This window comes from Ammospiza nelsoni, chromosome 21 (assembly GCF_027579445.1).
Source record: "Ammospiza nelsoni isolate bAmmNel1 chromosome 21, bAmmNel1.pri, whole genome shotgun sequence".
Classification (NCBI taxonomy): Eukaryota; Metazoa; Chordata; class Aves; order Passeriformes; family Passerellidae; genus Ammospiza; species Ammospiza nelsoni.
In genome coordinates, this window is record NC_080653.1 from 1,315,785 (window position 1) to 1,338,657 (window position 22,873).

At 64.2% G+C, this 22,873-nt stretch overlaps 2 protein-coding genes across 3 annotated transcripts; one reads left to right on the plus strand and one right to left on the minus strand.

Moving 5' to 3' along the window:
• The first annotated feature begins 350 nt into the window (after window positions 1-350).
• On the plus strand, window positions 351-21,696 carry SEPTIN4 (septin 4). 2 transcript variants are annotated; one of them, XR_009419823.1, is made up of 13 exons: window positions 351-390; window positions 4,947-5,246; window positions 5,460-5,553; window positions 5,663-5,749; window positions 6,520-6,643; window positions 7,136-7,270; window positions 7,348-7,465; window positions 7,767-7,868; window positions 8,241-8,337; window positions 8,415-8,577; window positions 11,021-11,120; window positions 11,372-11,525; window positions 21,591-21,696. XR_009419823.1 is itself a non-coding variant. In XM_059486896.1 (12 exons), exons 1-12 carry the CDS (start codon window positions 388-390, stop codon window positions 11,429-11,431), a joined length of 1,383 nt encoding a protein of 460 aa, XP_059342879.1. In that variant the 5' UTR covers window positions 351-387; the 3' UTR covers window positions 11,432-11,587. The 2 variants fall into 2 exon arrangements, 1 of the variants encoding a protein (XP_059342879.1); XM_059486896.1 differs by lacking the exon at window positions 21,591-21,696 and having other exon boundaries at window positions 11,372-11,587.
• CCDC183 (coiled-coil domain containing 183) lies at window positions 17,744-22,853 on the minus strand. Its single transcript, XM_059487235.1, has 14 exons — window positions 22,769-22,853; window positions 22,564-22,685; window positions 22,364-22,426; window positions 21,565-21,732; window positions 21,323-21,427; window positions 21,073-21,180; window positions 20,386-20,514; window positions 20,199-20,256; window positions 19,925-20,025; window positions 19,514-19,674; window positions 19,017-19,176; window positions 18,778-18,897; window positions 18,489-18,585; window positions 17,744-17,856 (listed from the first exon to the last, which is right to left on the minus strand). The coding sequence occupies exons 1-14, from the start codon at window positions 22,851-22,853 to the stop codon at window positions 17,744-17,746; spliced, it is 1,590 nt and encodes a 529-aa protein (XP_059343218.1).
• Between the last annotated feature and the right edge of the window lie 20 nt (window positions 22,854-22,873).

Here is a 22,873-nt window from a genome sequence, read left to right on the forward strand (position 1 = left end):
AGGTATTGATGCCAGAGCCGAATGCCAAGGCTGGATGCTGATGCCCGGCGCCCGGTGCTGGTGCCCAGTGCGTGGTGCCAGTGCCCCGTGTGCGGTGCCCGGTGCCCGGTGCACATCTCTCGCTCCCGGTGGCGGCGCCGAGCGCTGGTGCCGCTGCCTGTACCCGTGTGCAGTGCGCGGTGCCGGGCGCTGCTGCTGCTGCCGGTGCCGCTGCCGGTGCCCGGTGCCGCTGCCGGTGATGCCGAGCGGCCGCCCCGCCCGCCCCCCCGCCCGCCCCGCCCCGGGGCCGCCCCCGCCCCCGCCGCTGCTATTTCTGCTAATCCGCGGCGGGGCCCGGCCGTGCCCATCGGCAGCCGCCGCTCCCGGACGGCGCCCGGCGCCGCAGCCATGGTAAGGCCGGCGCGGACGTGGGACCGGCCCGGCCCGGGCTGCCCCGCACCGTGGCACGGGCCCGCTCCCGCAGCCCGGGCCCGCTCCCGCAGCCCGCTGCCCTCCGTGAAGGTGACGGTGCGCGGGGGCGGAGCGGACCGGGGCCGCCGGTGCCGCAGCGGAGCGCGGGGGGGACACGGGCGGCGGAGCAGCACCTGCCCGGCCCCGGAGGGCGCAGCCCCGGGAGAGGCGAGGGGGCCACGGGCCCTCACCGGGGCATCCGGAGGGCAGCGCTCGGGAGCGTCACCTGCGTGTACCCGTCCCGCGCTCCTCCCACGGGTGTCCGTGCGTGGACAGCGGGAGCCGCTCCGGTGCGGCTCCGTGCCGAGCATCGCTTCCCAGCTCTTGGCAGGTCCCGGGCTGGGGCGCTGGTGGCACTCCCAGCCCGGCCGGGCCCTCGGCCGGGACCGTGACACGCACGGAGCCGGCTCTGCACTCACCGGCGGGGTCCGGAGCCGCCGCTGGCGTTCCCAGCCCGCGGGAGCTTGTTCTGCATCTCCCGCTCTGCCTCGCTCCTCCGCGGCGGTGGCAGGTCCCCAGCAGCCGCCCGGCCGGGCCACGTCTCCGCGGGGGCCGCGGGCCGCGTCCAGGGTGGGGGTGAGGACCGGGGGCTGCGGCCGTGGCTCGCGTGGCACCGGCTGGTGGCCCCGGGACAGGCGGCCTTGGTGGGGAGCGCCCCGGCAGCGCCGTGGGAACCAGCCCGGCGCATTCCTCCGGAGCTGGATGCAGCGAAAGCAGAGAGGAGGGCGGCTGGCGGAGCGTGTCGCAACGGAGCGCCTTCCCGACAGGCTCCAGACTGTGCCTGTGGGATGCACTCATCAGCCTCGGAAACATCGGGGGGGGACAGAGTCACAGCTGGCGACCGGGGCCAGCTGGGCTCCCTCGTCCCTGCCCGTGGGGTGAGTTGGGGCTGGAGGTGCTCCAGAAGGACCCACAGAGGCAGAGCCGGTGCCCCTGTCACCAGTGCCACATCCCTCTGTCCCCAAAGCAGCTCCCAGCTGGCCCGGAGGAGCAGCAGGAGCACTGGTGTGTCCCTCCCCCGGTCTCTGCTCCCGGCTCTGAGCAGGTCAGGTCCCACGTGCTGAGATGTCACCGGGTCTCCAGCCTGGACAGGCCTCGCTGTCACATCCCGGCTCGCAGGGAGCCGTGGTCCCATCCTGAGGTCCCTACTCAGGTGCTCACAGGCCCTTCAAACTGGAGGATTCCTGCGGGAGAGGGACTGGAGCTGCTGCACCAAGGCCTGTGCTCATCCCCTGTGCTCACCTGCCTGGTGCTGACCCCCCGCCCAGAGCAGGGACCCACACCACAGCCTGCCCCCCATCCTTGGGGTGCCCGGCACCCTGCTCCTCTTGGAGCTGCCGGGAGACTCCGTTTCCCATCTGGAACGCTGCTGAGGGGTGGGATGGCAGAGCTGGGGGTGCCCTGGCTCTGCAGGGGGAGCATCCCGAGTACCCAGAGGCGGGGCCGGGCAGGCACAGCCCCGCTCCTGTCTCCCTGGCAGCGCTGGCCTTTCGCTGGGGGCTTCTCCTGCGCGGCGTTCGTGCCTTTGGGACCGCGTTTGTGCCAGGGATACTCAGCCACAGTGACACAGTGGCCGTGCCGCGGGTGGCATTCTGGGTGTCACCTTTAGAGGGCTTGGAAACGCCTCTGTCATCCTGGCGGTAGGGACAGCACCTTTGCCGGGGAAAACACCTCCCGTGGGAATGCGGTACCCGTGGAGCGATGCTCGGGGCCAGCCGGTGCTTTCCTCGGTCAGGCTTTGCCCGCCGTCCCCGTGTCCCCCCGCGTCGCATCCCTCGGGCTGTCACGGCGCGGGGACGGCGCGATGCAGAGTGACAGGCGGGGACGGGGCTGCTCCTGCGGCTGCGGGGCGCTGACAGCCCGGGTGTGAGGCCGGCTTGCACTCAGCCGCGTGTGTAATCTGCTTACGGGGGCACCGACACAGCCCCGGGCTCTCGCTGCCGTAAATCCCCGCTCCTGCCGGGAGCGCGGGCTGGGACGCTGGGAAAGCGGCCGAGCGCCCCTGGATCGCGCCTGAGCTGCTCTGATGCATCTCGACACGCATCAAGGTGAATCACCATCCCTGGTGACCCCGAAGTGACAGCCGGGGAGCCCTGGCTGCCACCCACGGCTCCTCCTGGGGCACTGTTAACCCTTCGCCTCCCAGCGATGAGCCGGGAAAGCCGAGGCAGGAATGCTGGAGCTCCTGCCTGAGATCCCTGTGGTGGGCAGCGTCCTTGCTTCTCCCAGGCCGGGGCTGGGTCCTTCCCAGCCAGACCCAGCTCCAGCAAGAGCTTAAAGCCACGTGGGGAAGCTTTAAGTGTCAGGTGCAAAAGTGCGGGAAAACTGAGTTTCTGACCTCAGAGAGGCTGTGGAGCCCTGCTGGGGAACGCTCCTGGGGGCAGTGGGAGTGGACGTGGTGTGCACTGGGATGGAGAGGAATTTTATCCCGGGATGGAGGGAGTTTTGTCCCAGGATAGAGCGGATTTTTGTTCTGGGACAGAGGTGTTCCCGAGGACTGAGTGTCCTCCTGCGCTGTAGGCAATGTGTGCGTTCAGCCCAGGGGGTGTTGGTGGTGCTCCTGCAGCCCCCCCAGGACCTCCCTTGGCCAATGACGGCTGGTCCTTGACACCTCCCCAGCCGGGCAGGAGCTGGGTTCGGCTCTGCCCGGGTCCCTCTCCCCTGCCGTGCCCGGCCCCGGGGTGCGCAGCCTGCCCAGGGTGGAGTTATGCTAATGCTGCTCCCCAGCCCTCGGCGCAGCCGGTGCCACTCGGCATCTCCTGCTGGCCACGGGCGACGCTGGCTGAGCCATGGCCACCGGCCCCGAGCTGCAGCCTGGGCAAGAGGTACGGGGGCAGCGCCCGTCCCCGGCGGGCCGAGAGAGGGGGCACAGGGGGTGGGGGCACGGAATACCCCGGTTCTGCGGGAAGGTGCCGCAGCTGATCCTCCGTCCCCGGGACAGCCCTGCCGGGGCCGCACTTGCTGCAGGACCCCCGAGGATGGGGCGCAAACCTCGGTGCTGCAGCACTGCCGAAGTCATCGGCTTCGCCGGGGGTGGGAGACGAGGGCGAGCCCCAAAGGGCTGGAGCCTCGAGGGATGGAGCGGCAGCAGGGCTGGAAGCGCTCGCCGCTGGTTGTGGCATCACCTCCCATCCCCGAGTGTCCCCGGCCGGGCCGCGCTGGGGGCTGGCACTGAGGCCCCCCAGGTGCAGGGCGGGGAGGAAGAGGATGCTGCGGTCACACAGACCCAGCGAGCACTCGGGACCCGCTGGGGCAGCGGGGAGCACGGGGGTCCCGCAGTCCCGCCATGGGGCAGCCCCCGCCATGGGGCCACCTGCTGTCCCCCAGCCTGGCCCCGTGGTCCCCGTGCTGTGGCCGCGGGGGCAGCGGGAGCGGGGCCGGGCGTGCGAGCGCTCGGCCCGGGCAGCGCCGTGACCTTGTTTCCAGCCCGCTGATTCCCGCATCTCGCCTGCCGCCGGCACCGCCAGCCAGCGGGGACCAGGCGCAGGGCAGGACGAGTGTGTGTCCCCATGGAGGGACCTGGACTCGAGGCCCGCTCTGGGGAGACACTCCCCAGCTGGGACCCCACAGGGTCACGGGCTCCCTCGGCCCCTGCGTGCCTCTCGTTTGGAGCTGGGGTGGCCTGGCAGTTGCCTTGGGACCTTGGGGACATTGGTGCCTGCTGGCAGCGGAGCTTGGTCCCACGGGAGCCGCTGCCGGACGTGCCCTTGGGAACGCGTCTCCTCCCGCCAGCGCTTGTAAACAGGATGTGGAGCCATCCCAACCCCGGCGTTGCCGTCCCTCGTCCCAGCCCCGACAGCCCACGGGCAGCAGCTCGGGGGCAGCTGTGCCTCTCCCCCGCCCCTGCCCGCGCCCCGCTCCGCGGGAACAGCCAGGGCAAGGAGGTGTCGGCTCCTGGTCATGTCCCTGGCCGTGTCCCCTGCCCTGGCTCTCTCCCGGGGCTGCGGGGACGGGGCCCCTGCGCTGACACCCCGTGAAAGGGCAGCGGGCGGGGGGCGTGGGCACCAGGGGACCCCTGCCCGCTCTCTGCCTTCCCCCCGCTCAGGCCACCCCCCAATCACTCTTCATCTCTTCTTGGTGTCTCTGCCTCCTCCCGGCCCCTCCCTGTGCTCCTGGCAGGCCGTGGGGCGCGGGGGAGTCCTGGCTGCCCCAGAAGACCCCGAGGAGCGGCGGGGTGCCCGGGGGGAAGGTGCCCAGCCCTGTCCCCCGGAGTGCCAGGAGCTGGCTGCCGTCCCCACGCCGCAAGTCGTAAGCGCCCGAGGTGCACGGGACCACGGCTGTCCCCACTGCCATCCCCATGGCTGTACCCGTGGCTGTCCCCAGGGTGGTGGCCGGTCCCCTGGGGTGGCCGCGTCCCGTCTCTCCTCCCATCCCTGCCACCTTCAGGCTGCATGTGTCTGGCTGCTGCGGTTTGGGGGCTTGGGAGGCTGAGCCGGGTGGTGCCACGTCGGGCTGGCACTGCCACCGCCACTGTCACCTCCTCCTTTGGTCCCCAGATAAAACGTTTCCTGAAGGAGGACTCGGACGAGGCTGAGCTGACCCAGTTCCTGCGGGATTGCCCAGCAGCTGACAGCTCCAGGAAGGTGGAGGCCCCGGAGAGCCGGCGGGAGCCCGGCCACCCCCTGGGCAGCGGGGCCAGGGTTCCTCCAGACGAAGGCAGTGACGAGAGGGACGCCAGGATTTTCTCCCGCTCCCGGCCCGCGGATTTCCAGCAGCACATCGCCGCCCCCCCGCCCCCCAGCCCCAACCGCCCGCGCAGCCCCTGGGGACAGCTGGACCCCTACGACTCCTCCGAGGTAGGAGCAGGGAGGGAGGGACACACACCGGGGGCCAGGGGCTGCGGGATGGGGGATGTTCCCATCTTGTGAACACAAAGGCTTTGGGCAGGCATGGCCTCATCCCCTGGAATTCCAATCCTGGGAATCCATTGTGGGCCGGGGGAAGGGGGTTCTCAGGGTAGGAGGTGTGCTGTTGGTGTCCCTGTCCCACGTCCCCTCTGCCCTCTGCAGGATGACAAGGAGTACGTGGGCTTTGCCACGCTGCCCAACCAGGTGCATCGCAAGTCGGTGAAGAAGGGCTTTGACTTCACCCTCATGGTGGCAGGTACGGGGCTCCAGCCAGCCTGGGGTGCTGACCCCACCCTGCATCCCAAACACCCTGCACTGGGGAGGGGGATCCTGGCTGCCCCCTCATCTTTGTCTCTCTTTCTCAGGGGAATCCGGGCTGGGCAAGTCCACCCTGGTCAACAGCCTCTTCCTGACGGACATGTACAGGGACCGCAAGCTGCTCAATGCCGAAGGTTGGGGACAGTCACGGCCCACAGGGGTGTCCTGGGTGACCTGGGCAGTGGCAGAGCCCAGGGATGTTCCTGGGGGCTGCAGCCCCTCTCCCTGCCCTGAAATGACATGTGCTGTGTTGCCAGCTGCCCACTGGCACTGGGGACTGCTCTGAGGCAGTGAGAACCCCCCTGCACAGCATGAGGACCCCCCACGGGGACTTTATTTCCACGGGAAAAACAAGCCCTGGCTTGTTGGGGATTGGCTGGATCTGCAGCATTTCTGGGAGGCTGGGGACAGTCAGGACCTGGAGCACAATGCCAGTTCAGCTGCAGCCAGTTTTTGAATTAAAATGGCCCAAAGTTGCCCAAATCCCCAGGAGGGGTTTGTTTGATTTGTTTCCGTTGCTTGGAGTGAAAGCCGAAACACACAATACAGCAGGAGCATCCTCGGGGATGCAGGGACATGGAGGGTCCTGGGGTGAAGGGGCACGTGCAGTCTGGATCTGTGGGGTCACCTGAAATGCTCCTGAGCAAGGCCCAGCCCCAGCAGAGCCCTGCGCTGCCTGAGCTGGGCTCCTGGGGTGGCAGTGGCACAGCCACCAAGGGATGGCTGCCCACCATCCATGGGGATGAAGGGACCACAGCATGGAGCCTCCTCTCCTGGGCTGGAGCAGGGTGTGTGTCAGAGCTGATCCAGCGGGGTCACCCAGCCCCAGGGTGGGGGATGGCGCTTGGGGGTTGCAGCATGTCCCCATGGTGTCCCCCTTGGTGACACATGTCCCTCCCCACAGAGCGCATCACACAGACAGTGGAGATCACCAAGCACGTGGTGGACATCGAGGAGAAGGGGGTCAAGCTGCGCCTGACCATCGTGGACACGCCAGGCTTTGGGGACGCCGTCAACAACACTGAGTGGTGAGTGCCATGAGGTGGGGACTGTCCCCAGGCTGGGTGGGACAGTGAGTGCCATGGGGTGGGGACTGTCCCCAGGGTGGGATGGTGAGTGCCACGGCATGGGGACTGTCCCCGGGGTGGGTGGGATGGTGAGTGCCACAGCATGGGGACTGTCCCCAGGGTGGGATGGTGAGTGCCACAGCATGGGGACTGTCCCCAGGGTGGGATGGTGAGTGCCACGGCATGGGGACTGTCCCCAGGGTGGGATGGTGAGTGCCACGGCATGGGGACTGTCCCCGGGGTGGGTGGGATGGTGAGTGCCATGGCATGGGGACCGTCCCCAGGGTGGGTCTCCAGCATGGGGGTCTCCCCAGTTGGGGGACAGCCCGTGGTGGGTGGGATGCCCATGGTTCACTGGGCTTAGGTGCTGAGCCATGGAGGTATTGAGCTGGGGGTCCACAGAGAGCAGGGGGGTCTCACAGAATACTCGGTGTCACCTTGCTGTCCCTGCAGCTGGAAGCCGGTGGCCGACTACATCGACCAGCAGTTCGAGCAGTATTTCCGTGACGAAAGTGGCCTCAACCGGAAAAACATCCAGGACAACCGAGTGCACTGCTGCATCTACTTCATCTCGCCCTTCGGCCACGGGTAGGGGCAGCCCCGCCCGCGCTGCCGGGGGCGGGCAGGGGCTCGCTGGGACTGGGCTCACCGGGCTCCCCCTGCAGGCTCCGGCCCCTGGACGTGGAGTTCATGAGAGCTCTGCACCAGCGCGTGAACATCGTGCCCGTGCTGGCCAAGGCTGACACCCTGACCCCTGCCGAGGTGGAGCGCATGAAGAACAAGGTGAGGGGGGCTGTCCCAGCAGGCCCCCAGCCATGGCGGTGCCCTGGGCCCTCCATCCATCTCCTGCCTGGAATTTGCCCTGGAGCATTTTCCAGGCTTGAAGCACTGTAGAGGACCATGTTGTCCCCATGGCCACCAAGGACACATCTGCCCAGGGCTCAGCTGGGGGTTGGAAGAACTGGGGACGTCCATGACATGTGGTCTGCTGGGACCAGGCTTTGGGGGCCATTGGCCCTGTGTGGTGCCTCCCATGCCCTTCCCGAGGCCGGAGCCCTGCCCTCAGGGAGCTGTTTGCCTCCAGATCCGGGAGGAGATCGATCACTACGGCATCCGCATCTACCAATTCCCTGAGTGCGACTCGGACGAGGATGAGGAGTTCAAGCTGCAGGACCAGGCACTGAAGGTGGGTCTGGCTCCTCCAGCTCCATAACTGGAGGGGCAGAGCCCTGTGGCCAGGAGGACACGTCACCCTGGGGTAGCTGCAGGACTCTTTGGGGCCATGCAAGCTCTCCAGCATGGAGGGGCTGGCACATATCTCAGTACCCAGACATGTCACCAGGATCCCATGGGACACATGTGCAGCTTGGTGGGATGGGGCTTGGGTGGGGAAACCCATGCCACGACCTCTGCTGTCCCACTGGGGCTCTCCACAGCTGGGCCTTTGGAATATCCCGGCAAACGGGTGCTGGACACAGCCGAGGAGGGCACATGGAGGGATGCGGGTCCTGGCAGGTGGGGGTCATAGCAGGGCCCTGCTGATCCCCCGCCATTGCAGGAGAGCATCCCCTTCGCCGTCATCGGCAGCAACACGGTGGTGGAGGCCAAGGGCCGGCGCGTCCGCGGGCGCCTCTACCCCTGGGGCATCGTGGAAGGTAATGCGGAGCTGCCCCTGTGGGGACAGGGACACGGCTGGGACAGGCTGTGGGCCCTGACCCCACGTCCCCTGCAGTGGAGAACCCGTCCCACTGCGACTTCGTGAAGCTGCGCACAATGCTGGTGAGGACGCACATGCAGGACCTGAAGGACGTGACGCGGGAGACACACTACGAGAACTACCGCACACAGTGCATCCAGAGCATGACCCGCATGGTGGTCAAGGAGCGCAACCGCAAGTACGGGCTGGGCTGGGCTGGGCTGGGCTGGGCTGGGCTGGGCTGGGCTGGGGCTGGGACTGGGTTGGGCTGGGCTGGGCTGGGCTGGGCTGGGCTGGGCTGGGCTGGGCTGGGCTAGGCCTGGCTGGGCTGGGCTGGGGTGGGGTAGGCTGGGTTAGGGTGGGGGGCTCCTTTCTTTGGGGAGACCCCACCCACTGCAAGTGGCGGTGTCGACAGGTCAGGGCTGTGCATGGGGCTGTGCTGTGGAGCCCCGGTGCTGTGCTGTGCTGTGCTGGGCAGCCCCGGTGCTGTGCTGTGCTGGGCAGCCCCGGTGCTGTGAAGGGCCCCCCTGTGCCCTTTGGGTTGGGAGTGCCTGGGGATGCTCTGGCAATGAGGGGCCCTGCAAACCCCGAGGCTGGGTCTGTCTTAGCTGGGATATTCCAGCAGTGAGGGGCACCCTGTGACCCCGGGGAGGCTGTGGGGATGCTCTGGTAGCAAGGGGGACCCTGCATCTCCCCAGAGTTGGGGCTGGTTAGAGGGGCATGTTCCAGCAGTGAAGGGGACCCCATGTGCCCCCAGGGCTGGGGCTGGGGCCAGGGCTGTGCTCTGGCAGCAAGGGGGACCGTGTGTCCCTCTGGGCTGGGTGTGTCTCCCCCATCCTGCTGGGGCAGGGATGGCCCGTCCAGCACCGAGGGGGATCCTGCATCCCCCTGGGGCTGGCTGTGGGGGGATGTCTGGCTCCAACAGGGAGGGGCCCCTGCACCCCTGCAGGCTCCAACGCCAGAGCAGGGGCCCAGCAAAGGCCAGTGCTGGGACTCTGCTCGCCGATCAGCCGAATTCACAGCACCCACATCTGCTTTAGCCACCCCGAGGTGCTGAGGGAGCCCTCACCAGCAGGTCCCCAGTGGGACCCTCCCGCCGGGGGTCAGAGCAGAGTGGGAATGCGTGGAGGCTCTGTGGGTCCCGAGGGACTCGAGCTGTGCTGTGGGGGGCTGGCAGTAGCTGTGGGCACCTCTCTGGCACCTCTAAGTGTCTGTCCCTGTGTGCCCCGGGGCAGGAGCCATCCCTCCGTGCTGAGGCTGTGCTGCGGGGACTGCTCCGCCGACTGAGCCGGGACCGGCCGGGCCGCCCCGGGCCTGGCCCTGCTCGCCCTGCCACCCCCTGGCCCCTCTATAAAAGTGCTTGTTGGTACCCAACGCTGTCTTGGTCCTTCTGTGCCTGAGCAAGGCCCAGGCAGCTGCCCTCGGGGCGAGCCGGCCCTGTGGCCACCTGCTGGTGTCCCACACAAGCTGCCCCTGGGGTGCCAAAGGACGCTGGGTGCTGGTGGTGTCACCCCGGCTCACCCAGGTTTGAGGATGTGTCACTGTTAGGTGGCACTGAGCCCCCAGTCTACCCAAGGGACGGGTGCCCCCGTCGTGCTGCCCTCCCAGGGCCGCCATTTTGGGGTGCTGAGAGCCTTTGCAGCTCACCCCATTGCCGGGCCCGGCTCCAGCTTCCTGTCCCTGCCAGGGCTGGCAGGAGCTCCAGGTGCTCCCCACGTCCCCAGGGCCAAAGCCGAGACAGCGGCAGCGCCTTCCAAAACAGCTCCCGAGGCGGCCAAAGCCCGGCCCTGGCGCTGGCCCCAGCCCCCGGCACAGCGGGACCCCGCGGGCAGGGATGGCCCGTCCTGATGGGGCAGGGATGGCCCGTCCTGCTGGGACAGGGATGGCCCGTCCTGCTCCAGACAGGGATGGCCCGTCCCAGCCGTGTCCCAGCCGCGTCCCGCCCGTGTCCCACCCGTGTCCCTCACCCCCTTTGCCCCAGGGCCCGCGCTGGCCGTGGCTGTGGTGATGGCACGTGGCAGCACGCGTGACGCTGCCAGCCGCTGTCGGTGTCCCGGTTGTCCCCGCTGGGGTGGCACGTGGCATCCCCCGGCACGGGTGGAGGGCCGGTCCCTCCCGGGGCCACGGGAGAAGCCAGGCTGGGCTGGGCTGGGCTGGGCTGGGCCGGCTCCCGCGCGGCCTCAGGGGGATGCTCGCGGCTCTCTCCGGCAGGAATGGGCTTGAATTGGGGCAGAGGCTCCGGAGAAGGGTGTGGGGCATCCCTGGGGCTGGCAGGGCAGTGGAGTGCCTGGAGAGCCCATCCTGAGGCCGGAGGACACAGGGGAGATGCGGGGGTTTTGATGTTTTAAAGCAGCAGGGAAAATACTGCCCCAGGAGAGCCTAACCCCGTGGGATTCTCCCCAGAATGGGAGGGTGTGGAGGAAGTCTCTGGGTCCCCCCTTGGTTGGTGCATGGCAGGTTGGGGGTGCTGAGATTTGCGGGGCTGGCTGGGGCCGCTCACATCTCCCTCCAGCACTCTGCGGGTGGCCATGGGGCCCAGGGGCTGTGCGGGGGCTGCTGGGGCCCTGCAGGGGTTGGGGCATCGAAGGGGGCTGTCCCTGGGGAGCTGGGGCAGCACCCCCACCTTCTCTCTCTGCCCACAGCAAGCTGACCCGGGAGAGCGGGACAGACTTCCCCATCCCCGTGATCCCCCCGGTGCCGGACGTGGAGACCGAGAAACTCATCCGGGAGAAGGACGAGGAGGTGAGCGTGGGGCTGAGCCCCACAGCCCGTCCCCACTCCCTCCTGCCCGGCCATGGCACAGCCGTCAGGAGCCGCCCTTCCCGCAGCATCCCCAGCGAGCAGGGTCTGCAGGTGCACTCAGGGGTTCCCCCCACCCCTCCCTAGCTGGGCCATCCCAGTTTGTCCGGGATGCTCAGCCCGACCCCATTTGCACGGGAGCAGCGTGCGTGGGGCTCGGCACCATCCACCATCCCGGCTCTGCTCCCTTCCAGCTGCGGCGGATGCAGGAGATGCTCCAGAAGATCCAGAAGCAGATGAAGGACTCGCACTAGCCCGTCCCTCCTCCTCCTCCTCCTCGTCCTCCTCCTGGCCCCATCAGAAATGTTTACATCACGCTCCTCCCGCCCGGCCCCGCTGCCAGACTCGGTACCAACACCCACCCACCACCTTAAGCTGCGGCATCGCCTTATCCAACCCCCAGCGCCCGCAGGGACACCCGGGGACAGCGAGGGGACACCGGGGACAGCGAGGGACAGGGCACCCAGCCCGGGTTCCCCTGCCCCGCTTCCCCCCAATCACTGGGGACAACTTGGTCCCCCAGGCTTTGGTTTCCCGTTTCTCCACAGCTCTGGGGAGGGCCCTGGTCAGCCTGGTCCCCACAGCGTGTCCCTTGTCCCCGTGTTACCCTGGGCTCCCTGCTTACAGCCTTTATGCTCAGCTTGGCCCTGGCTTTAGGGAAGAGGAAAAGGGGGCACTGGTGCCAGCCCCACAATGCCCCAGCTGCTGAGGGGGACAGGGCTGTTCCCTTGGCCTTGGCTGGCGTGGAGGGACAGCAGCTCCTGGGGACCACAGGGGACAGAAGGGATGGAGGGACAGCCAAGGGACAGCCACCATCCTGCTCCCTGCCAGCACCAGTGCAGGGGCACTGTGTCCAGCCCTGTGGACACATGGAGCAGTGGGAGACACTCACCCTGTCCCCACAGAGTGACAGCAGGGCTGTGGCACGAGGAGCACTGGGGACTTGGTGTCCCCAGGGAAAATCCCTTGAGCCCCAAATCAGAGGCTGGGCACCCCAGCCTGCCGTGGTGTTGGCCCTGTAAAGCAATAATGAGTGTCCTGTGCCCCTGGCACCTCTCACCCCATGGCAACAGCACCGGCCCTGGCTGGAATTTCAGCCCCTGCTGCCACTTGTTTGTCTGTGGTGTCCTGTGTGCCCAGGATGTCCCTGTCCCTGCTGCTTCTTGGCACAGCAGCCCTGTGTATTCTCCAAGGATATCCCCATGTGTGCTGCTTCCCAGCAAAGTGCTGCCGCGTGTCCCCATGTCCCCCATGGTGTCCCCATGTTCCCCACCATGTCCTGGTTGGTGTTGCTGCCCTACAGAGCACTGCAGCTTGTCCCCCCCTCCCCGGACTGTCCCCATCTGTGTTGCTTTCCCACAGAGCTATGTTGCATCTCTGTGTCCCTGTGGGATGTCCCCAGTCATGTCACCACCCTGCAGGGCTCTGTGTAGTGTCCCTGTGTCCCCAAGGATGTCCCCAGCTGTGTTGCTTCCTGCAAAGCCCCACTGTGTGTCCCCAGGGCGAGCCCTGGCCACCCCTCCAGCATCCCCAGGGAGGTGGATCCAAACTCCTCCGGGTCTGGGAGAGCCTGCAGGGGATGGGGAGGATGCAGCAGGACTGGGAGCACTGGGATGAGTGGGAGCAGTGGGAGCAGTGGGATGAGTGGGATCAGTGGAATCTGTGGGAGCAGTGGGATCAGTGGGGTCAGTGGGAGCACTGGGAGCACTGGGATGAGTGGAGCAGTGGGATCAGTGGCAGCACTGGGAGCAGTGGGATCAATGGGAGCAGTGGGATCACTGGGGTCAGTGGGAGCACTGGGAGCACTGGGATGAGCGGAGTCAGTGGGATCAGTGGGATCAGCGGGATCAATGGCAGCAGTGGGATCAGTGGAGCTCACTGCCCTAGGGATGTCTCCTGTCCCCATCAGGGTCCCCTTGCCAGGTCCCCGGGTGGGGCGTGGCTGGCGGGGCCGTGCCCAGCCAGGGCTCGGGGCTGGGGGCTGCAGGGTGCCAGGGCAGCACCCGGCCTGTGCCCGCCGTGTCCCTGTGGGCAGGGCCCCCCGGGCAGGGCCCTGCAGGGAACATTTAGCGCTTTCCTTTTTTTAATCTCGCTATTTTCTTACAGAAGCCCCTCCCCTGGCATGATGGTCCTAGAGGCGTTTATTAACGGATCAGAGAGTATAGGTTTATAAATTCTTATAGAGTAGTGGAAATATTTTTATCCCTCCACAACCGTTCTCAATAAATACGGCTGACCTGGCTTGTCTGCAACCCCTTGTGACTTCCACCGAATGGGGGCACCCTGTGGCCCTGGGCATCCCCCATCCCTGGGCACACCACAGCCTTGGCCATCCCACATACCTGGGAACCCTCCCTCCCTGGCCATCCCCTGGTCCTGGCCATCCCACGTTCTGAGGCTGGTGGTGGCCCACCCTGTAGCCTCTTGATCCCAATTCCTGTTCCCTTGCAAAAGGCTCAACATGGATGCTGGGGGGGTTTTGTGCTGCACTCACAGGGACACCTAGGTTGGGGTGTGGTGGGAGAGCCTCTTGGGATCCAGCTCTGCGATGAGGGGGCACAAGGAGGGGTCTCCCCCTCTCATGTGCCTTGGAGTGCTGCTGGTGTGGGGCTGGGATGGGAGTGGGGAGGACAGAGCCTGAGCAGGGATGGAATTGCCTTCCATGTGCTGCCTCTGGGCCCCCTTGTGTCCCCCCACCAGTGGGGGAGCCCTGCCAGGAGACACCACCAGTACCTGTGCCCAGTCACCCCAGTTTGGGTCCCCCAGGACCTGCTGGGGTGGAGGAGCAGGAGGAGTGGGCAGAGCAACACAGGGATGGATGGGCTGCATCTCCAGCTGCCACCCAGAGGGCATCATCCACCTGCATCCCATTATCCCACCCTGCAGCCCAATATCCCACCCCTGCCCCTGCATCCCCTCCCCACAGAGCCCTTGGGCTGATTCAGCTGAGTGCAGGGTCAGGGAGCTGGGACAGGGCCATCCCCAGGGCCACACAGACTGGGGAGGGATGGATGGATGATGGATGGATGGATGGATGGATGATGGATGGATGGATGGATGGATGGATGGATGGATGGATGGATGGATGGATGGATGATGGATGGATGGATGGATGGATGGATGGATGATGGATGGATGGATGGATGGATGGATGATGGATGGATGGATGGATGGATGATGGATGGATGATGGATGGATGGATGGATGGATGGATGGATGGATGGATGGATGATGGATGGATGGATGGATGGATGGATGGATGGATGGATGGATGGATGAATGGATGGATGGATGATGGATGGATGGATGAGAACTGAGGGTTCTGGTGGGTGATAAATGGGACATGACCTGGCCATGGGCACTGGCAGCCCAGGGAGCCAAGTGTGTCCTGAGCTCCTCCCGTCATGGTGGGCAGCAGGGGAGGGAAGGGATGCTCCCCCTCTGCTCTGCTCTCCTGAGACCCCTCTGGAGCTGCCTCCAGCTCATCGCAGCACAGACATGGAGCTGGTAGAGCAGGCCCAGAGGAGGCCACCAAAATGGTCTGAGGTGGTCCCTGGTCTCTGCTGTGGAGGAAAGCTGCCTCATGGCACCTGCCAGCCCCAGTCCTTGCTCTGCTGCCAGCCACTTCTCCCCTTGCTGAGGGTCAGAGCAGGGACCCCACCTCCCTGGGGTCCTTCCCTCCTTCACCAGCACTGCCTCAGCCCCACCTTGCTTGGCCCAGGGTGCTGAGCCCCGCTGTGGCTGTGATGCCAATTCCTGCTCTTCACCAGGCCAAACCCCCCCCATTCCCCGCCATGAACCCTCTTATCAACATGGAAATGGAAAATGTTTGTGCTTCCTTGGCTGGAAGCAGCGCTCACCCCAAAGGCCGGGAGACACAAACCTCCCACATCCCACCATTGCAGCTCCAGGAAGGATCCCCTGGCTGCCTCTTCCTCCCCAGAACAGCCAACAGAGTCTCTGCTTTTGGTCCCAGACTGGCTGATCTATCTGGTTCCTGTTTTCCCAGAGGATAAAACCCAGCACTGATGCTCCAGTGACATCCCCAGCTGTGCCCACCCTTCCCTGCACTCCATTCCATGTGATTTTCATCACACCTTTAAAAATAAAAAGCCCCAAACCCACTCAAACCCAGCCTTCCCAAGGCAGAGATTGATATTTCCACATGGCAAATGCTTCCATGCAATTCCCCAATGTCCTATTTTTGGTTTCTCACCAGTCCTGGCACTGGTTGTAGCATCCGTGCTGGAGCTCCAGCCAAGCTCAGAGGAAGGGAATAAAGGTTTCTTAGGGCAGAGAAGGAAATCTCCCATCTCCTTCCCTGGGCTGTACCACCCATGCCTGACACCTAATGAGACCTCAGGTGACGTCAGTCCTGTTGTTTCCCTTTTCCCTTCCTTTCTATTTCCCTTTCCCCCCTACCTTCCCTACTTATTCATTTGTTCCTTACATAATTAATTATATTTTCCCCCATGGGAGAGCCCCTGCAGCCCCACCTTTTCCCATCTTTTCAAATCCAGAAACCAAGGCACTGCCTCCGGCTCTTTCCCTCCTCTCTAGTACCTCTTCTCCACCTGTCACATCCATTCCTGGTGGCACCTCTCCTGGATCCAGGGGAGTCAGGAGCAGTCATTCCAATTACATTGGGCTCTGTCTCTCCTGGATCCAGGGGAGCCCAGAGCAGAGCCAGGAGCAGTCATTCTGATTGCTCCCATTCCCATCTCCCCCAGATCCAGGGCAGCCAGGAGCAGTCAATTCCAATTGCTCCCATTCCTGTCTTTTCTGGATCCATGGTAGCCAGGAGCAGTCATTCTGATTACCCCCATTCCCAGGGCAGCCAGGAGCAGTCACCCCAATTGCACCCATTCCATCTGTGTGCCCAGGAGCTGCTGGCTGGGAGTGAGAGCCCTTCCCTCCTCTGGCAGCCGTGATGAGGGGTTGGGATGCGGTGTCTGAACACATCCAGTGGATGCTCCTGATGGAGCAGGTAGTCCTTGCATCCCCTGCTCAGGGCAGGAGCAGCTCAGAGAGGTGAAACCCCATTGCTGCTGCTCTGCCCCTCCTGTAAAAGCAGCTAAACCACCCCTGAATGGGACACAGGCTGAAGACCCCAGCCAGCTTCAGCTCTTCCATACCTTTTCCCACTTCCCTGTTCCCCACAGCCAGTGTGGAAAGACCAGACCAAGAGCTTGGCACATTTCTCAGGCTGGGAGAGCTGGGGGTGCTCACCTGGAGAAGAGAAGGCTCCAGGGAGAGCTCAGAGCCCCTTGCAGGGCCTAAAGGGGCTCCAGGAAAGCTGGAGAGGGACTGGGGACAAGGGATGGAGGGACAGGACCCAGGGAATGGCTCCCAGTGCCAGAGGGCAGGGCTGGATGGGATATTGGGAAGAAACTCTTCCCTGTGAGGGTGGTGAGGCTGTGGTGGGCACACGAGAACACGACAAGAACAGATGGATATGCAATCACAGCCTGGTCTTTACTTGCAGAAGAGCCCACCTGTGGCTGTGGATTCTGGGAAGCTCCATGAGATGCCTTTACTGACACGTGATGTTATTTCTGGAGCTTCCCTGAAAAACCCCAGGTTGTGCTGTGTTTTGTGAAGATAATGCCCATTCCACGAGACCCACCAGGAGCAGTGCTGAGAGGCTGGGGAGCAGCAGCCGCTCCTCCCTCCCTGGGGATGTCATTGATGATGCCAGCACCAAGCACAGAGCAGAACAGGCAGGGAAAGGCTGCTCTGACGCTGACATTCCCGTGTGGAAGGGGACAAGGTGCCCCTGTCCTGGCTGTCTGTCCAGGAGCACAGGCAGAGCCCCTCGGTCCTGGCTGTTCCTGGACAAACAGCACCATCTATTTGCAGCACGAGAGCAGAGGGGGCACGGTGGGTGCCCCTCAGCAGGGCTGGGGATCCCACCCTGGAGCAGCAGCCTCTGCTGTCCTGGGTGACACTGGGACATTCCTGACCCCCAGACCCTCTTGCAGCCCCGGTGACACCTGGGGCTTGCTCCAGGCTCAGGACAGGAGTTCAGGACACAAGTGCAGGAGCAGGGAGGGGAAGAGGCTCCAGGCTGGGGGCTCAGCTCAGCTTTGGGTCCCTCCTTCCTGGGGAGGCTCTGCCCTTCCACTCCCATGCACGGACATGGGGACTCCCACCCTGGGACCCCACAGGACTCAGCCATTCCCCTCATTTCCCCATCACTGGCTCAGACAGCTCCATCCCCTGAGGCATCAGAGGTCCCAGGAAGGTGTTGGCCCCACAGCACCAAGGGGGAGAAAGCCTGGCCAGCCCCAGCTTTGCTCCAGGGGCTGAACCTGTCCCTAAGCCAGACCATGTCCACCTCCAAACCCAGCTCAGAGCCCCTCAGGATGGACCCCAACATGTTGTGAGTGACAGAAGTGACCTAGGACCTGTTCCAGCCTTACCATGGAACTGGGAGGAATGAAGAATATCTGATTTATTAAACCTGCTGGGAAAAGCAGACTGAGAAAACTCAGCTCAAGGTGCTCCTGCTGGGAAAAGGGTACAAGGGGTGGCCTGAGGCCTTCAGAGCTCACACAGAGAAACCACTACTTCTTCTTGCGACGCCGGGTGTTCATGCGGATCAGCTGCTGCCCCTGCTTCTTGATGTCCTCCCTGCTGGGGACGTAGTCCTCTTCCTCCTCCTCAAAATCCAAGCTGTCTGCAGGGGAGAGTGGAGAGGAGGGGCTGGGGAGGGGCTGGAGGCCACCTCAGCTGTGGCCATGTCCCTGGGACAGCTGGCACGTTTTGTTGGGCTCGTGGGATCCAGGAGAGTCCTCATGGACCTTTCCACCCCAGCATCCCAGGGTGACCTGGGGACCTGTGATGCCACCACTGTGGCCCATCTCCATTACACTGCTGGCGCTTCCCATAAAGGTCTGGGGCTGCAGTGTGGTGGGCACAGCTCCTGCTTTGCTAAAGAAAGGGGCTGAGCTGCCAAAAGGTCTTTGCATCTTCCAGGAGCATCCACAGGCAGAACCAAGCACTGATTATTCTTCACAACCAGGTGATTTTGGAGATGAGGGTGTTCCCTCTTGTCCCACGTCTCTCCTTGTTCCTGCAGTAGCTTGGTGCTCATCATGCCACCCCCTGCCTTCATTTTCCTCCACCCCTGCCTAAAAACACCACCCACATCTGAGGCCTTAGAAACAGCCAAGGTCAGCCTCAAGACCTGGAGGCAATTTGTGGGTTGGTGTCTGCTGGGCCAGTGGGAGACAGACAAGGACTCCCCCCATTCCAGGGGGCAGGGCTGGAACAGTCACTGTAGGACACATCCCCACTGTGCTCTCCTACCATCTTCCGTAGCGCCCTCATCCTCAAAGGTAATCCTCAGGTTCTGTTTTTCACCTGCAGTTCTTTCCTCCAGAAGGTTCCTGACCTTGGCAAAAGTCTGTGAAAGACAGCCTGGGTTGAGTGCTGGAGGGCAGGTGGGTGCTACAACCCAAGCACCACGGGTGCCCAGTGCCATCGGGGCTGAGCTGCTCCATGGCCCTTCCCTGTGGCCTTGCTGAGAAGGATGGCTTGGGTGGCCTTGGTCTGGGAGGACCCTGAGTGTGTCCCCAGGGCCACCAAGCCCCCGTACCTCGCTCTGTTCATCAGGGCTGTCCTCAGGCCGGGCTGCCGCCTGCTCCTTCAGGAACTGCAGCTTCTGCTCACAGCGCTGCAGCTTCTCCTCCATCCCCTGCACCTCACCTGAGTCCTCCTGGGGGGACACAGCCACCTCGGTGGGGACAGCCAGGCCCTGGTGGCAGCGGTGGCTGTGCGAGGCGTCCCTGTGCTGCCCTGCCTGCATGGCCCTGCTCCCCTGGAGCCCCGTGGTACCTTGCCAGGGATGGAGATGCCCTGCAGGCGGAGGAACATGTTGTCAATGATGTTCTCAAACTCGATCAGGCGCTTCTGGTTGTTCAGCATGTGGGCTCTCATCTGCTCCAGCCGGGCCTCCTCCTGCCCCAGCTTCTCCCTCAGCTCCTCCTCCTGCATGCTGGAGCCAGCCACACTCACATCACACAGCTGCACAGGGGTGCAGGGACGCCCCAAACCTGCTCCAAAAGCTGTTCAGGCTGCCCCACCCCAACTGCAGGCCAGCTCCATGCTGCTGGCAGCACTTCCCATGCCCAGCAAGGAGAAAGGGAGCTCGGGGACTCCAGTGGGAGCTTTGGGTGCTCTGCCCTGCCAGCAGCAGAGCTGAGAGCTCAGAAACCCTCCCAGTGTGGGAGGAGTGCGTGGCTGCAGTGGGGTGCAGGTCAGGGTGGTTCTTGGGACATGTCCCCCCCTAAGGTGGTGGCCTGGCTGGCACAAGTGTGCGAGGCCAGCAGCACCTGGCGGTGCTGACGGGTTGGTTGAACTTCAGTTTGGCCTGCTTGGACTCCAGGTTCTGCAGGGTCTTCTTCAGCACGTTCTTCTTCTCGTTGCACTCATCAATGTGCTGCTGCAGGTTCTCCAGGGATTTCCTCTGTGCCTCGATGCTGCTGGGGATGTCCTGGCCAGGGGAGACACAAGGGCTCAGCCCAAGGTGCTCCTGCTGGAGGCCTCGAGGGGGTTACAGCACCATGGAGCTCTGTGGCTCCTGCTCATGGGGAAGGGCAGTGCCTGCCTGCAAACAGGAGCTTTGTGGGGCTCCAGGGAGAGAAGAGAAGAGAACTGCACAGGGAAATGGGGGGACCAGAGAGGCTGCAGCTCCCCAGAGCTCCAGCAGCCCCAGGTTTTAGCAGGGATGGATTCTCCATTACCCAGAGGCAGGAGCACTGCAGGGCAGTCTTTGCCTTCTCCATCTTGTCAGTCACAAAGGCCTCGCGCTGCATCCTGGCCATGGCGGCCTCCACGTCAGCACCTGGGGCGGCAGGGAAGGAGCAGGGTGTCCAGGGATGGAGCAGGGCAGGGTGTCCAGGGATGGAGCAGGGCAGGGTGTCCAGGGATGGAGCAGGGTGCCCAGGGATGGAGCAGGGCAGGGTGTCCGTGGCTGTGCCCACATCCCCCCGCTCTGCCCCCTGGCCAGGCACTCACCCAACAGCGTTTCTGAGGAGCTCTGGTCCTCCTCTGCAGAGAGCATGGACACAGCTTGCTGCAAGGACAGTCACTGTCACCCCTGGGGGCTCAGCACTGCAGGCTGCTGCTGCCCCCAGCCCTGCCTGCCCCACAGCCCAGCTCACCTCCCCACACCCCCAGCTCACCTGCCCCACACCCAGCTCACCTGCCTCTGTTGCCTCTCGCTCTCCTCCTGCCGCCGCAGGCTCTCGAGGTGCTTCTTCTGCTCAGCCAGGGACTGGTCCCTCAGGTGCTTCTCCACACGGACCCGGGGCCCTGCCTCGGCCATGAGTTTCTGGAGCATAACAGAGAAGGGAAGAGTTGCTGCCAAAGATGGTCGGAGCTTTCTGCAGATTGGGTATTAGGTTCAAGTATTGGTTTAGATCGAGATGTGGGAAGAAATTGTTCCCTGTGAGGGTGGTGACACCCTGGCACAGGGTGCCCAGAGCAGCAGTGGCTGCCCCTGGATCCCTGGCAGTGCCATTGGCAGGGGGCTGGAATGAGATGAACTTTAAGGCCCCTGCTAACCCAAACCATTCCATGAATCTGTGATTTGAGCTCCTGGGATGCCCAGTGTCAAAAGTGACCCCAGTCCATGCAAACAGGCTGTGAAGGAAGCTTGGCAAGGCAGGCTGGGGTGTGGGACACACTGCCTTTGCCATGGCTGGTGCTTCAGACAGGCTGACCCCAGCCCCAGGGGACAAGAGGGAGACCTGGCAGGACCTATGGAGGCCTCTGGGTGCTGTGGGCAACCTCAGCTGCGCCTCTTTTGCCCCTTGCTGAAGGAAGGCTCTCAGGTACGTGGTGCTGTCTGTGGGCACTGGAGGGTGGGAAAAGGCCCCAGTTATCTCACCTTGATGACTCTGTTGGGTAGGACGGTAGTCTTGCTTGTGAGCTCCTCGTGGTACATCACAGTCATCCCAGACAGGAGGTCCAGGTATCGAGGCTGGTACACCAGCTCCTGGCACACAGGGAGCCACGGCACATCACCCACCGGGGTGCCCCGTGCTGTGACAGGGCACAGAGGGGACACAGCCCCTTGGGCACCCCGTGCCTTTGCAGGGAGAGCAGGTGAAACACTGGCTCAGTGAGGAGGAGCTCACCCTCCTCAGGACCTCCTGCAGCCTCAGGTACAGGTTGGTGACAATCTCTCCACTTTGAATTTTCATGAGCATCTTCTCGATGTCATTGCCCAGCTGGCGAATGGTCTGGAGCAGACACCGGGGGAAGGCACAGAGTGACTGTGTGTGCCAAGCCCAGTGCCAGGCCCAGTGCCCAGCTGGGGGTGCAGGGCTGGATTAAAGCCCCCATGGTTGTTGGCACAGCAGGAAGGGCTCCCAGGTACCTGCATCTCTGCCTCTTTCCACTTAGGGTCAGCCTCAGCATCCTGCAGATCCTGCAGGCGCCTCTGGCGCTCATCCCTGGCTTGGCTCCACAGCTTCAGCTGGTGCATCAGCATGTCACACGCCTTCACCTGGTCATGGATTTTGGCCTCCATCTTCTTTACAGCCACCTGGATGGGCATGAGACCATTTTCCAGGCTGGATGCTGCAGAAGGGGATGCTGCCCAGAAAACTCCCCCCAAGGTAGAGCTGGGGACACTGAGATGCTGCTCCAGGATGTTGTCACTGGTTTGACAGGATGAGGTCTGGGAGAACTTTGCTCTGGGGGCTTGCTGGGTGGGCAACTGCTGGTGGCAGGGCTGGGCTTAGGGACTCTGCACAACATGGAGCAGGGCTGGGGATCAATAAAATCGATCAGGGCCCAAATGGGGATGTTGTCAGAGAGCAGCAGCACCGCTCTGTTGCTGCACAAGGCCTCTGGGCAAAGGCAGCTCTGTAGGCACAGCCTCGATGTCCACGGGTTTGTAACCAGGGCACAACCTTGGGACAGGCAGTGAAGGGCAGGGACAGCATCTCTGTTCTGTAGGAACACGGGCAGTGCCAGGCACATGGGGGTGGGACAGCAGGGAGGTCTGCTGGGACAAAGGGGCTGCATGGATGTGTCCCGTGGGACCAGATGTGAACACCCCGTGTCTCCACAGCAGCCCCGTGGGGTTGTCCTGGTGCTGGCAGCGTGTCCCTCTGCCGTGCACTGTTCTGTGTCCCCAGAGCCCCAGCCCCTGCTTCCAGCCCTGCTGTTACCTCCAGGCTCTCAGTGCCTGAAACGAGCTCTCCGAAGGCATCCTTAATGGGGAGTTTGTTGTACTGTGGGCAGGGAGGGACAAAGATGGTCAGCCGGGGAATGACACACCTTTTGCTGGCCTGTGCTGCCAGCTCCTGGAGGAGCTGGGGGTGCAGGGCCAGCACCAGGCAGGGGTGCAGCAGGAGGGCCCTCCTGGTACCTTCAGGACAAAGTTCAGGAAAGTGGAGTCCTCCTGCAAGGCCTTCTGCAGGCTGGGGATCAGCTCCCTGTTCTGCCGGAGCTTCTCCTCGCAGGACCGAGCGAAAATCCTCCTGCCTTGATCTGGGGGACATCAGGCAGCCAATGGCAGCGCGTGGGACGAGGGGGCTGTGCCACCCCCGTCCCCGAGCAGCCCGAGGCAGCACCTTGCAGGCCCACGAGGATATGCATCTCCTGGTTGCGCTGGTTCAGGTCGGGCTTGGGGCCCCACGTGCTGCTGGGGAGCTCCATCCCTGGGCCCATTCCCAGAT

What these genes read in the sequence shown, in the direction of transcription:
- SEPTIN4 (XM_059486896.1), top strand. An exon ending in TGGAGCGCATGAAGAACAAG is followed by an intron (nt 7,466 to 7,766) that starts GTGAGGGGGGCT and finishes GTTTGCCTCCAG; the next exon opens with ATCCGGGAGGAGATCGATCA. An exon ending in TGCAGGACCAGGCACTGAAG is followed by an intron (nt 7,869 to 8,240) that starts GTGGGTCTGGCT and finishes CCGCCATTGCAG; the next exon opens with GAGAGCATCCCCTTCGCCGT.
- CCDC183 (XM_059487235.1), bottom strand. Translation starts at nt 22,853, where the DNA reads ATGGAGCTCCCCAGCAGCACGTGGGGCCCCAAGCCCGACCTGAACCAG. An exon ending in GCGAGAGGCAACAGAGGCAG is followed by an intron (nt 20,257 to 20,385) that starts GTGAGCTGGGTG and finishes CTGTCCTTGCAG; the next exon opens with CAAGCTGTGTCCATGCTCTC. An exon ending in TGCAGTGCTCCTGCCTCTGG is followed by an intron (nt 19,675 to 19,924) that starts GTAATGGAGAAT and finishes TCCCCTGGCCAG; the next exon opens with GACATCCCCAGCAGCATCGA.